The sequence below is a fragment of the Brienomyrus brachyistius genome, chromosome 15, assembly GCF_023856365.1.
Source record: "Brienomyrus brachyistius isolate T26 chromosome 15, BBRACH_0.4, whole genome shotgun sequence".
NCBI lineage: Eukaryota > Metazoa > Chordata > Actinopteri > Osteoglossiformes > Mormyridae > Brienomyrus > Brienomyrus brachyistius.
Genome location: NC_064547.1, coordinates 681,429 through 696,340, shown reverse-complemented (window position 1 = coordinate 696,340; position 14,912 = coordinate 681,429). Strand labels below are relative to the sequence as shown.

At 41.3% G+C, this 14,912-nt stretch overlaps 1 protein-coding gene and 1 long non-coding RNA gene across 2 annotated transcripts; one reads left to right on the top strand and one right to left on the bottom strand.

The window, feature by feature from the left end:
* Nucleotides 1-10: 10 nt before the first annotated feature.
* LOC125708626 (uncharacterized) lies at nucleotides 11-14,205 on the top strand. Its single transcript, XR_007382513.1, has 3 exons — nucleotides 11-1,204; nucleotides 7,798-10,295; nucleotides 11,461-14,205. It is a non-coding gene; the product is annotated as an uncharacterized LOC125708626 (long non-coding RNA).
* Nucleotides 1,354-3,188, bottom strand: jund (JunD proto-oncogene, AP-1 transcription factor subunit). The gene is given in 2 exon segments (XM_048976305.1): nucleotides 1,354-2,778; nucleotides 2,781-3,188. Coding segments are annotated over 2 exon segments (897 nt in total). The 5' UTR covers nucleotides 2,830-3,188; the 3' UTR covers nucleotides 1,354-1,930.
* Nucleotides 14,206-14,912: the final 707 nt, after the last annotated feature.

Genomic DNA, 14,912 nt, shown 5'->3' with positions numbered 1-14,912 from the left:
TAGGCCTATGTACACCGTAATGGTGTGTTTGACTAACAGAATCCCTTCTAACTGAACGTAAACACTACTAGCAAATGTGCCACTCAGAAAAAGTCTCTTTATCTCTTTAGTTCACTACAAAAGTCGCTTTAACAAGTGCAAACAAAACCTGCGGTGCATTTCTTGCCAGAATTGCCGTGGACCAAAATGCTCTAGGTTTTTTTTAATAGTACTGTAATCAGCTAACCCGAATGGGAGTTTCTCGGAAGACGCAGGGGCGGACTGGCATCAAAAAGCGGCCAGACTGTAAATGAACCTACTGGAATGTTAATATTGGTATAATGTATACATTTCCGTGTTATAAATGACATTACCATTAAAAAACTATTTCTGAATAGAGGGCACGGAATGGACTGTTAAATACACCGATTCAAGCACAAATATGAGCAAATTAAATATAGAAAAGAAATTTGGAATATCCTATTTAAATGTCACCTAGGGAGATCGAATTTTCTGTGTGGATTGCCATACAAAAGCAAAGATCAGCAAAATTAAAAGCAATTAATGCTAATGATTATAATGACCTAGATATTTTAAATATAGTCGGATGTAGCTGATAACATTTCTTTTATTTTTGTCTAATAATACAAGTTGTCCACACTACTCATTTTCACCTACGTTCAGAAATTCTACAGTTGTATGTAATGTTACCACTAGAGGGCGCGTTACAAAAATAATTGTGTGGGGCAGGGGGAGGATTGATCGCTAGACAAGTAATATTCACGTAAAACAATTAAACAAAGAACTCCCGTTGCCATTAATAATAGTTAGAGACAAAAATAAACTACATATCTATTACCAGATCTAATTAACCAAACAAAGTTAATGACGATACTAAAGTATAATTCTACCGTCGAGTGTGGTTTGTATTTTTGCACGTTTTCTTCAAATATGGATGTTGGGAACACACATATGAATATTAACAAATGTAGAGACTGTTGATTCATTATAGAACGTGAATTGTTTAAATGTGAAATCAGGGATCCATGCAGTTGAGTAACTTAATACTCCACACTTTTGCTGTACACTGTGTAAACCTAGAAATATGTTACTAATTAAAATGTTCTTCCAAAAGATGGATGTGATCCACCCTACAATACAGCTCAGACTGAAAGCCTGATGAGACAACGCATGTTGAAAAGAATCACTTTTTTCCACATGTTGGGTGGGTAAGTGTTTGTCTTGCTTTGTAAACTGAAGAGCTACTCTGTTTTCAATTTCTTTGTGTCAGCTTAACGAATGACGCTCCTCCCATGAACAAGAAAAAAGTGGAATTATGTGAATGCAATAATAATGCATTTAGAAAAACAAGCGTTGTTAGATTTCAATTTTTATGTTTTTATTTGATAACACTTTAAAAACAAATAATCCACATAGCAATACATATTTGGAATGTGAAAGGAAAACGCATCCAGTGCAGCAAAAAAATAAAAAGTTAGAACGAGAAAATGTAAGTTCCACATCTGAAGTAAAAAATCAAAACATTAAAAATAAGACATTGCAGGTCAGTTTGTGTAAAATGTCATCTGTTCATAAGTGCTTGTAAACATTTAAGGTATAACAAACATTAACATGCACTCAATGGTTCTGCCGTTTACTAGCAATCATCGAGTTTGTCACCGACATGCATTTTTCTGTTAGATGAGTTTTCTGTACAAGTTTATGTCAAAAAGCACAAAAGGGTTGAAACTGACTGCTCCTTTTGTTAAATTAACAAACCGGATAGGTTTAAGCATAAAATAAAATTTGTAAACATCTTTTTTACAAGTAACCCTAATGTAAGTATAGTGTCCTTATTTGTAATATAGAGACTATATGGACCATCTTGAAGTCGATAAAGACTCAGTATAAGTCCCAGAGCTTATTCGGACCGAAAAACGACTGTTTTATTTTAGTACGCTTGAACTTGGTGTGGGAGCAACTGACACCCGCTGTTCACATGGTTCATGACCTTCTGCTTGAGCTGAGCTACTTGCTCCCTTAGCAAACTCGCAGTGGATGCCAAATCGGTGTTCTGCGTCTTCAGTGTCTTTACTTTATCTTCCAGTCTAGATATCCTCTCCAGTTTCCTCTTTCGGCACTTGGAGGCAGCTATCCTGTTCCGTAGTTTTTTCCTTTCCGCTTTAATACGCTCCTGTGTGTCCATGTCAATGGGCGACAGAGGTGGGCTTTCGCCGAAACTCTGCACGTCGGGCACGGTCTGCGGCTCGTCTTTCAGGGACTGCAGCCGCGTGTGCGTTTGCTGCTGAGCTCCTCCCAGGTGGTGAGATGGAGGAGGAGGAGGGAAGGGAACAGTGTCCGTGGAGTAATTTACTGTGGTCCCCAAAGGTCCGTTGCCGTAGCTGTTCAAGTTCGTGTACACCGGCAGGTCTGCATGCATGGTCACAGCCGGCGCACTGCTACTCAGATCCAGGCTACTTGTTTGGGCGCATGTGCCCCCATTTAGCTGGTTCTGCTTGTGAAGATCTTCGAGAGCCTTCACGAAGCCCTCAGCGAACTCCTGCTCATCGCTTACTGACTTGTGATAGAGGAACTGAGAAGTCGGTGTGGTAGTGACCATGCCATTAGACTGGATGATTAGCCTCTCTAGCTCAGGAGACGCCAGTTTCAAGAGCCCGACGTCCGGGGAGTTGAGAATCCCATCAGCGTCTCTGAGATGCGGCTTCAGATTGGAGCTTGGGTCGCTCAGGTTTAAGCTCATATCCTTCTTCATCATGGTGTCGTTGGAATAGTCGGATGTACTTCTTTGGTTGTACTTTTCACATCATCATAATGAAAGGGCGTTTCCATCACTTCCCATCACATTCGTAAGGAAAAACGGAAGATTATGCTTCAATAGATGGCGCCGATGACACTAGTCAACAAAAAACAGCTTCGTAAAAAAGCTTCGTTTACATGAACCAAGATACTCAGCAGTTTCGATGTGATCTCTGATTTCCCTTAACTTTATTTAGTCCAGATGTCTCACAAAACTCCAGTTCCGTGACCAATTTATTTAACTTGTTCACGCACGTTGATTTTGTAATTAAAATACGGACAGCGTCCACTTTCTAAAAATCACAACTAGATCCAAACTCTGACTAATACATATTCCTTTCCACCGCCCTGAGTAGGAGCAGCTATTATGAACAGGTTTTCACATTCGCTTCCTTTTCTATCGTCCTAAATTCCATTATGTCATTTCAGAGAGCTCAGATTGGACAGAAATGACGTTTTCTTCCTGTTTTATTTGAATAAGGGGCAGCGCTTAGTTCCTGTTGCTACGGAGACGGTTAGTAAACTGCAAATAGCGCGGTGCATTGTGGTTTGATGTCATAGCAAACTCGGGGTCAGCGGGGAGGGCCGCTAGCGAGCTGTGGATGGGTCACGTGGTGCCGCATGCTTTCATATCGGCGCCCCTGACGTCAGTCTTATTTATAGGAGCGCGAAAGGGAGTGCCCTCCATGTTATATTCATGGCTCCGTGTTGACGCAGTTTGAGCGGTGTAGACAACCGCGCAAGAGAAGGGAAATGTTTTCACTCTTGTGCCATTACTCGCGCTTAAATTCGTGGTAAATCAGTAGCATTAAAAGACTATTAGATAAAAACAAATAGATCCCATTTCTGAGAAACGCCGATAGTCTAATCCAATAATTATTTCACTGGCGCAGTAATAATGGTAACTGGCTTCACCCCGGCTTTTGTTTCATGAAAAGAGTTCATGAACGGTAGTGCTTTTAATGATTTATTTTGCTCCGAAACTACCCATCCAAACGTGTTTTGCGCAGTGATTAGTTGTTACCCGAGTTTAGAGATGTATTTATTGTCCAACAATAAATTTGATCCAAATGGCACAATGGGTCACCTTATAACAACATAAGAACTTAAAGTGCTCACAAAACCTAACAGGTTCATTGAAAGTAATGACATTGAAAATTCCTGAAAGAAAAAATATGTCCCTTCATTCATCCCCCAATAAACAGACCCGTGTTTAGAGTATTGAGTTGTGTTGAACTCTCCTACACCGCTGACTCTTTGGTTACTATGACCCAAATCGGATGACTATCAATTAAAAACGGAATGAACACATTATTGTAATAGCTGGTGTTTCATACAGATGATCAATTTGCTAAATAAAACAATCTCTGGTTGTATTGATGCTTGTTATATATGGCCCGGGTTCCTTAACGTTTTAATGAATTACATATTTTTCTTCAATCTTAAAGCAGTTTGCCTATAGTACGGATGATACAGTATTTTTAGTTTGCAAAAACTAGTAAACTAGTAAGTGTATGTTATTCTGCAATAGTTCAATAACACAGCTTTGTGAAACAAATATCTTAAATAGTTCAGAGGTTTTGTTCATATAGCTGTAAAACACACGATGTAGTTACTGTACTTCTGGGGTTTGTAGCTCTCCAGATATAACACTTATTTAACAATCTAAAAATGTACCACGTTCAGTGTAACTCACTGTGTATGTTGAGATTTTTTGCTTTTGTGCCTGAAACACCTCATGGCTTATTATTTTGTTCAATGCTATAGTTTACTAATACAAAAACATCATGTATCTATGGGTGCAGAGCTCAACAAACATGAAATGACAGCAGCAGGGAAACCTGGGATTAAAAAATACATTATTGGCATGAAGCAACTGAGCAAACCAAAGCTACACATTAATTTGAATGTTTGTTATGGGGTGAGTGAGTATCTACAAACATTTGGGCTGAAAGTAAAGTGAACCTCCTATTTTTTAAGACATACATAGTGATGGTTTGGATGGACAAAACGCCAATCCATCACAAAAGGAAAATCATGCCTTAGAACTTGCCTTAACTGCCTCTCCTTGGGTTGTGGAAAGAAAGCTAAGTACCCGGAAGAAACCCACAGACACACTGGAGGAACAAGCAGAATGTGTCCGGAGAGAGCTGGGCCTCAATTAAAACTGAAAACTCTAGAGCTATGAACAAAATCACTTCACGCCGGAGCACTTCTTATATAAATGAATGAGGCAGAAAATCCAACATAAAACCTTGAAAAAATATGGCAAATATATAAATCAAACACATAACTTATCTTATTCATATACAGAGGGTATTAATACAGTGGGAGCATTTCTATATTAACTGATGGTAGAGAATAAGTGATGTAATTGTGTACATTAAAGTAATAGTGTCCAGGCCCTCAGACGTTTTAAAAAACAAATGCCCTGTTTTCATTCACCAGGAAGACTGCATTTTAATGCAACAGAATGAGCCATTAAAAAAAAATCCTTCACTTTTGTAATACAAAAAAGTGAACATCTTCTGCTCCATGACATTAAGAAATGATCTTGTTCAGGGTTTAATATGTAACGTCAGAAGGTTTGAACCACTTCTCTGTTTTTCTTCTAAATTATTTACAGCTTCTGGTTTCTATGTATGCATTGCATTTTCATTTCTAACCACAAACGCTCAACTGGATTCCAGTCCTCAGACAGGGGACAGCCCGTTAAGAGCGTCGATTTTATGGTCAGCCACTTCTTGGTGCATTTTCATGAATGTTTATGATTACGGACTTGCCCTGAATATGTGAAACCTGCCAAACTGCAGCCTCTAAGCAGCTAAACAAAGGTGCTTATCTCTGAAATTCCAGATCACCAAAAGGCCCGAGAAACCCGCCCACATATTTTAGTGTAAACATGAGGTTAGCATCAGTTTAGTGCTTCTGATGCTGAACTAATCATTGCTATTTATGTCCAGAAGGTCCTATCAGACCATAATGATGTAAAGCTAACAAACGCCACCTAGAAGGGCTGCCTTATTTCAGCTCTCCATGATGACTGCAGTAAGGCCGTACTCAAAGGTGGTTATAAAAACTCAAAATGGCAGTTGGGTTTGGAGATCACAGACTGATGACCTTGGATTCATTCATTCCAAAGGCACAGGAGGTTAACTTGTCAGACTGTCAGACATGCTATTACTTTTACTATATCAGATCAAAGTTTTGTCCCATACAGTACAGTGTACAGTGTGCAGTGAAATGCTGGTCTGCCTGCTTCTAAGACTGTGACATCGTTCTAACCACTCTTCTTTCTCTTTTTTTTTAACTCATTAATGTAATCTTTCCTGGCACTCTGCATTCCGCTATTTCGGTGTTTCAGCTGACAGTTCCTCCCTGAGCCTACACAGTAACCTCGCACTTCCCATTTTTTGTGTTCACCTCCATCTAAGGGGAAGATAGAGGCTCACTGGACAGTGAAGCCCCCCACAATTCAGTTTGCTTTGACCTACAGAACTATAAGAGGGGGTGGTACTAGATGAAAACTGGGAAGTTTCCAGAAGTCAGTCGACTCTCCAATAGTTTATCTAATAACCCATTAGTGCAAGTGCACCTTTTAAAATAGTTGTAGGTTACGGGGTTAAGCTCAAAGCACGAAGGGTTAAAGGATACGACTCTGGTCCTTGCAGCTCAACTTCTAATCGACAAAGTGTTTGCTCTGGTTTAATACTGAGTTCTATCAAGTTGTGAAATTGATTTCAATGTCTAAAAAAGTTGCTTCCGATTTTGAGAACAACTAACAAAATTGAATATAACGGGGGTTTAGCTCATGACAAGGGAGGTTGTGCCAAACATTTCCATTAATATTAAATTCACAGAGATTTTCTCACAGACAGGAAAACTTATGTATCGTAGCTTTCTCTATAATTGCACAAAAACTGAACAGTGACCGAACAGTTTTGCTAAATCCCACATCGTTACCTAATGAGGCTTCACTTGTGGTTTAATTGTATCAGACGATTAAAACGATATACAATTTTGATCTCTTTAAGCAAATAAAGCAATTATTTTATAATAAAACGATCAATCCAACATGATATTTGCAAAACGCCGAGCCACTTTTCACCATGACTTTTATTCCAAAGATTAATTTGGGTTGACGCCATTGCAAAATGAAATTGCGTCATCGGCAGAACCGATCTAAGGTTATTTAAAGCTGATTTATTCAGCTGGTACCGCTATAAAGTTTACCTTCTTGAGACTGAAAGGCTTGGCTAAGTGCTTTAGATTTCGGCTACACCAGGGGTGCCCAACTCCAGTCCTGGGGGGCCGGAGCCCAGTGTAGCTTAGTTCTTTCCCTGTTCCACCATAAATGATTCAGCTCAAGAGCTGTGTGGTAATTAGCACAAGGAGTTGAATCAGGTGCGTTAAATGAGGGGAAACCCAAAAATGTGCAGGGTTCTGGCTCTCCAGGACTGGAATTGGGCACCCCTGGGTTACGCCATGGCACTGCCGTTTAGCAAAATTATGTAAAGACCACCAGTTTAGAGACATCCTAATGTGCGTCTTTAGGTTAGGCTATATAAACAATAGCAATAAAAAGTTAAATCCTTATTGCTTTATTGTTTTTGTACGCTTTTCTCCATTAAAATGTCCAATATGTGCAGTAATATGTCGCCAGTTTTTTACGCATATTAAGTAATGACGATCAACACTGTTTATCCCCAGTTGCAATTAATTTGCATCTTGTTTGCACTTCAGACTGCAAGCAAATCATTTTGTCCGCTTCTTAATTAACTCTGCCCACGCTTAACTAGTTAAAGGAGGCAATGATGCCCATATAACCCTTCACTGCGTGAAGGTTAACACTATCTGTTTGACCAACTGACTAAAGCAGTATTTCCGTGGGACTGCGTAAAATTATTATATCTGAATGTTAAATTTAAAAATAATAATAAATAAAACCCTGCTTTTTCAGTGCTTCCTTACGCCCGGGCTCCTTTCCGTGGTTCCCCTTAGCTGGACATTTCTGCTCGTCCAAGACTGCGGTTCAGATCGATGTTCCCATGCATAGCAACGGCACCGGAGGCTCCGTCCAAATTTGGCATGCGACTGCGGGGTGGGCCGTGTGTGGGAGCCGCGGCTGTGCGTCACGGGCAGGCTGATCCCGGGAGCTGCAGCGGGGGCAGACCGCGTCGGCAATGATGTCAAGGCGGCGAAGGCAGGTACCTCCCTCGGCTTTCAGTGGGGGCATGCGGATCCATTTACTTTTACTATGCTTTGACTCTGACACCGAAACAAACAAAAAACATTTATTATTATTTATTATTATTATTATTATTATTATTATTTATTATTAATCATTATTATTAATGAGAGGCTTTCAGTGGAAGGGTACAGAGTGAATGCATGCGGAGCAGGCGTCTGTACAGCTGCGTTAGAAAGATCCTTAGCAATGAAATGCTAAACTGAATTATTAAATATACTTCGTTCTTCATGTAATTATATACCTGAGGCAAATGATATATCTCACAATGTATCCGATGGGGAAAAATAGCTTTAATAGTGCGATTTCAGTAAAATGGTAAGCAGTATTGGTTTGTAGACTCAGAAAAATATATTTAGAAATCAATTAAACTACAATTCGGGCAAATACGACGCTTTAACTTAAGACCTTATGGGGGCAACATCGGCCTGGGCATACAAATTTATATAATTAAGCCACGGATAAAACTGAAAGAGAGGCTTACATTTGTCCATTTGTGTGAGTGAGTGGGAGTTGGTAATGATCACTGTGCGTCAAAGACCTCATTTTGTAGAATTGGGGATACAGATTTTTTTGAGGGGAAGGGTGGCATATGAAGTAGAAATCAATGAAACCAAATAGAATGGGTGGTTGTCTGCTTTGTGTTCACCTTCAGAAATTCATTACTAGGGATGAAGTAGGGAATTTAAGGTCAGAAAGCCATTTATAATCCGTTTTTACTATGTTTTTACTACTATACATAATTACTGTGTGAAAATAACGCGGGACAGAGTTCACAATCAGATATGTCCACCGAGACATCTGTGTCACATCTAGTATAAACCAGTAGCAGATTAGTTTGAAAGACAGCAAAGCATTGTTTCATTGCTAAATGTAGACAAGGAGGGTAAGTTTATACTGCAAATCAGAGGCTAATTAACTTGAGGAAACTGTAATATGAGATTATACACTGCGATCGCAGCATCCAACAAAACTGGAAGGTAAAAACGTTAAGACCCAGCACAAATGACAGGGGTATGTTAAACCTGCTGTTTTACATGCAGTATGTACCCTGCCCCAGATAAACTTTACAGATTTACAGTAATACAGCTATGAAATAATTTGTAGAGACTAGTGCTTGTTTTATAAAGTTGATAATTTAAAATGTAATGTAAAAGTTACCATCCAACTGGAATACTCAAGTAACAGGTTTCACTGACCTCAGAATTAAACCCATGTTCACAAAAACTGTGACTTCATGAATTTTCTGAGGTGCAAATGTGCAAAATCCCCAGTTAAGGAAAGCGAAAGTCCTCATGGGTCACATGTGCCGTGTGTTGTTTCTCTGTGTAGACAGACATACCGATTTTGTTAATTTCTGGGAGGTGTTAATGTATAACTGTTGTACTGTCAAATATCCAACAAGATGTAACTGAAGTGCAAGATGAAAAGTGAAAATTTCGTGTGAAAGATGAGCAATAAAGGTTAGAAATGAAAAAGGCATATAAAATGTACATACCTGGCAATGTTACAGTGTTTTACAGAATGCAGACTAAATTCATATGGAGGGTATGCCCACCCAATCAAGCTGTGTTTGTACATTATGATTCCTAGCCTAACAAGCCTATTAGGTAGCTCTGTCACTAATTAACAATGAACAATAAATAAATAAAAATGTATATCGTGTAGAAGATGATTTGTTTAAATTGGTGATGCAGTTCTAACGGAAGCATTATTATTGGAATGTGTATACTTCCTGTTGCTTATGTGCTGACGTAATCTGATTGACAATGAGGGTGGCACACTTCACATAGATGAGAGTAGACCAGCAACAACCTCAGAAATCTGCTTTTCAATCGTGACAAAAATGACAGAACCAAGAGTTTATAATAGCATTGTGATATGAAAAGTTCAACCATGAGAGGTCTCCGGTCCGATGAGCGACCATGAGAGGTCTCCGGTCCGATGGGCGACCATGAGAGGTCTCCGGTCCGATGGGCGACCATGAGAGGTCTCCGGTCCGATGGGCGACCATGAGAGGTCTCCGGTCCGATGGGCGACCATGAGAGGTCTCCGGTCCGATGGGCGACCATGAGAGGTCTCCCGTGTGACGAACTACCATGAGAGGTCTCCAGTTCGATAAGCGACCATGAGAGGTCTCCAGTTCGATAAGCGACCATGAGAGGTCTCCAGTTCGATAAGCGACCATGAGAGGTCTCCAGTTCGATAAGCGACCATGAGAGGTCTCCAGTTCGATAAGCGACCATGAGAGGTCTCCAGTGTGACGAACTACCATGAAATTGTCTCCAGTGTGACGAACTACCATGAAATTGTCTCCAGTTCGATGATCGACCATGAGAGGTCTCCAGTTCGATGATCGACCATGAGAGGTCTCCAGTTCGATGATCGACCATGAGAGGTCTCCCGTGTGACGAACTACCATGAGAGGTCTCCGGTTCGATAAGCGACCATGAGAGGTCTCCGGTTCGATAAGCGACCATGAGAGGTCTCCAGTGTGACGAACTACCATGAAATTGTCTCCAGTTCGATAAGCGACCATGAGAGGTCTCTCTGGCATGATAACCAACCATGAGAGATCTCCGGTGTGACGAGCGACCATGAGAGATCTCCGGTGTGACGAGCGCCCATGAGAGATCTCCGGTGTGACGAGTGACCATGAGAGGTCTCCAGTTCGATAAGCGACCATGAGAGATCTCCGGCGTGACCAGCGACCATGAGAGGTCTCCAGTTCGATAAGCGACCATGAGAGATCTCCGGCGTGACGAGCGACCATGAGAGATCTCCGGCGTGACGAGCGACCATGAGAGATCTCCAGTTCGATAAGCGACCATGACAGATCTCCGGCGTGACCAGCGACCATGAGAAGTCTCCAGTTCGATAAGCGACCATGAGAGGTCTCCAGTTCGATAAGCGACCATGAGAGATCTCCGGCGTGACCAGCGACCATGAGAGGTCTCCAGTTCGATAAGCGACCATGAGAGATCTCCGGCGTGACGAGCGACCATGAGAGATCTCCGGCGTGACGAGCGACCATGAGAGATCTCCGGCGTGACGAGCGACCATGAGAGATCTCCGGCGTGACGAGCGACCATGAGAGATCTCCGGTTCGATAAGCGACCATGAGAGATCTCCGGTTCGATAAGCGACCATGAGAGATCTCCGGTTCGATAAGCGACCATGAGAGATCTCCGGCGTGACGAGCGACCATGAGAGATCTCCGGCGTGACGAGCGACCATGAGAGATCTCCGGCGTGACGAGCGACCATGAGAGATCTCCCGTGTGACGAACTACCGTGAAAGGTCTCCAGTTCGATATGTGACCATGAGAGATCTCCGGCGTGACGAGCGACCATGAGAGACCTCCAGTTCGATAAGCGACCATGAGAGATCTCCGGCGTGACCAGCGACCATGAGAGGTCTCCAGTTCGATAAGCGACCATGAGAGGTCTCCAGTTCGATAAGCGACCATGAGAGGTCTCCAGTTCGATAAGCGACCATGAGAGGTCTCCAGTTCGATAAGCGACCATGAGAGATCTCCGGCGTGACCAGCGACCATGAGAGGTCTCCAGTTCGATAAGCGACCATGAGAGATCTCCGGCGTGACGAGCGACCATGAGAGATCTCCGGCGTGACGAGCGACCATGAGAGATCTCCGGCGTGACGAGCGACCATGAGAGATCTCCGGTTCGATAAGCGACCATGAGAGATCTCCAGCGTGACGAGCGACCATGAGAGATCTCCGGCGTAACGAGCGACCATGAGAGATCTCCCGTGTGACGAACTACCGTGAAAGGTCTCCAGTTCGATATGTGACCATGAGAGGTCTCCGGTTCGATAAGCGACCATGAGAGGTCTCCGGTGTGATAAGCGACCATGAGAGGTCTCCGGTGTGATAAGCGACCATGAGAGGTCTCCGGTGTGATAAGCGACCATGAGAGGTCTCTGGTGTGATAAGCGACCTTGAAAGGTTTCCAGTTCGATAAGCGACCATGAGAGGTCTCCAGTTCGATAAGCGACCTTGAGAGGTCTCCGGTTCGATAAGCGACCATGAGCGGCTTCTTGTGACCATTTTACATGACTGACATGGAAGCTTTCTTGGGATTTTTCTTCTAGCCTCCTCGTGCTGTCAGCTTCCTGGTGGAGTCTCTGAGTTCACCATAACCCTGTACTAGGAACATGGTCATGCAAGATGAAGCAATGACTTATTCTAATGTATTCTTATGACAAACATATTTATATATAATATTTTACTCACGAATTTGCACGATTGGTTTTATTTGAACTTTTAATGATTGAACATTGCAAACAGATGAGTTTTGTTTATTCACCCATTTTTAATAAATGATTGTTCAGTTAGGGCCACAGGGATGCAGATCTCAGCAGACAAAATGTACATGGAAGGGTTTACACTGAACACTACACACATTCATTCACAAAGGGTAACAGGAAGTTACCGGATCACCTGATCTGCCAGAGACGTGCAAAGAAACTCATTCAAACTGTCCACCTCAGGAACTGGGACGCTAGTTGAAGCTCAGTGCTGCTTGGTGTGCCTGTTTTACACCCTACGTATGTACCCATGTACTCAAAATGTTATATTACTGTTAATTCCATTAATCAACATATTTCTGGTTTAAGCAAGTTTTATGTCACACAGTCTGGCAACTTAAGAAAGAGTAACACTTAAGACAATAAAAAGATGGGAATACAGAAAGCAAAAGAGAGACAGGTTTGCCCAGTCAGTCCGGCCATCATGAATGATGCTGAAAGCTGTCTGTTGCCATGCCAACCCTCAAGAAGCCCTTTGAAAAGGGGCAGTATCTTGTATAGGTCATTCGAAGTCAGAGGCGTCGTCTTCCACTTCCTTCACTGCTTCCTGCTCTTCTGGTTCCCACATTCTGGGATTTGCTTTTATTAAAATAGATGAAAGTGTCTTTCACAGAGAATTTCAAGGTTCAATTAGATTTGTTTTCTGGCCTCATAATAGTACTGATGTTCCTCACCACTAGAGGAAGAAAATTGCTGCAAAATTCGGCAGGATTTTTGTTTTTTTATGAAACAACAGTCTTTTAGGTAAGAAAATATTGCAAGTCAACAAATTGAAATGTAAATACTTGTATAAATGTAAGATATACATATGTCTATACATGTGTCTTGTAGCAAACTGCCATTTACTGTGTGAATTTTGTAGTATTGATGTATCATATCTGTACTATGAAAAACATAGTAGGCGGTTTTACTTTCCACTGAAACCTGTATTTTCTTAAAAAAGACATCAATAGCTGAATTTCAGAATTTTGACGTTAATATGCTAATAATCACCACATGGAACGTCAAGCAGCCTCTGCCTGGTTTTCAGGAGCCATGACGCAGTTTCAGAGATGCAGTGAGTTTCCAGGCCGCGTCAGAAGGGGAATCCCTGACACCACTGCACCTAAGTGCCCGCAGATCATTCACATTCAGCCTTTGTCTGTAGTACCGCTCATATTTTTTTTCAAAACCACAGACCTCAGTCAGCCACCTCTCCCCTTTTAGTTCATATTTTTCAGTGTTTATATGTATCTGTTGTGATGGCCTTACATTTGTGAATAAAACTCACAGCTTTTGGGAACCCCATGCCGTGTTTAGTGAAAAGATGAAGCATATTCATTAATGGCTTCTGAGACCTTATGCACAGCTCACAATTTCTGGCGCCTCAGCTTTCACTCCTCCATCCCTCCAGCCCCCAGGCTCGTAGAGCCTCACCGATTTGGTTGGAAGACAGACAAACTTTCCAAGGAGTGAATAAAAGCTGAAATATTAAAAGTAACTACTAAGTAAATTTGTAAAGACTTAGCTCACAGACAACAGCGACTTATGCTTTAGAGCATGGTTGTCTCCTGTCCTTGCAAAAACGATCTTTTAATGACAGTAACATCTTTCAAAAACCTACCATGATATAGCAAGTCAGCTTGATATGCGAAATATTCTAAAAGAGTGTAATGGAAAACATAAATTAAGTTGCTATAAAGTATGGAGCATGTCAAAACAAATGTGGACAAATGTGGACACCACTGTCACTAAAGGATTTGAGTCAACCATGGATTTTAGTTGTACATGCGCTGCCGATCTGAGTCAGCCGTGTTAAACTATCAAAGAATAAAACTGTTCAAGCAATAAAGTATGGGACATATTTTCTGCAAAAAATAAAATTAAAATGATAAAAAGAAAATACAATCTCTACTTTGCCATTTAGGTTCCAAAGTTTGTGTGCAAAAATCCTGCAAAAATGAAAATTAAAATGAAATAGCACTATTTGCATTTTAATTGTCCACTCATGTATAAGTCAGATGTGAAAAATTAAAAAACTAAATAAATTAGCCTGAGCCAAATAGCTACCTAGTTGGAAATATGGCAGTCTGGCCCAATGTACTTTCAGTGTTTCCTTACAATGGCATACCTGCATAAATATGTGTGCCATAGCTTAAAAATTATGTTCATATTTTATTTTGTATTTTCAAAATGTTTTAACTAAAAACATTGCCTTATAAGGAAGCTGGAGGTAACTTAAGCCGTGAAATAAAGCACTATGAAAAACAAACTAAACGAATGGGAAGCTGCAGATATGTAGCTAACTTAGGCCACGTGTGACTTTGCCATTAGTTTGGACGACAAGGTTGACCATGGCCAAGAATCACGAAGACAACGGAATCCGCAAACGCACTGAGAAACGCAGCAGTGATCCGTAGCTCCGCCCACCACCCCGGTCCGATTAACATGTATTTGCATGTACTGAACTTCAAAATGAAAAGGCAAAGTAGGAAATGAAAAGTCAAATTGGAAAATAAAAAGACAAAAAAGGTTTTTAATTTTATTTTTTTATTTTTCA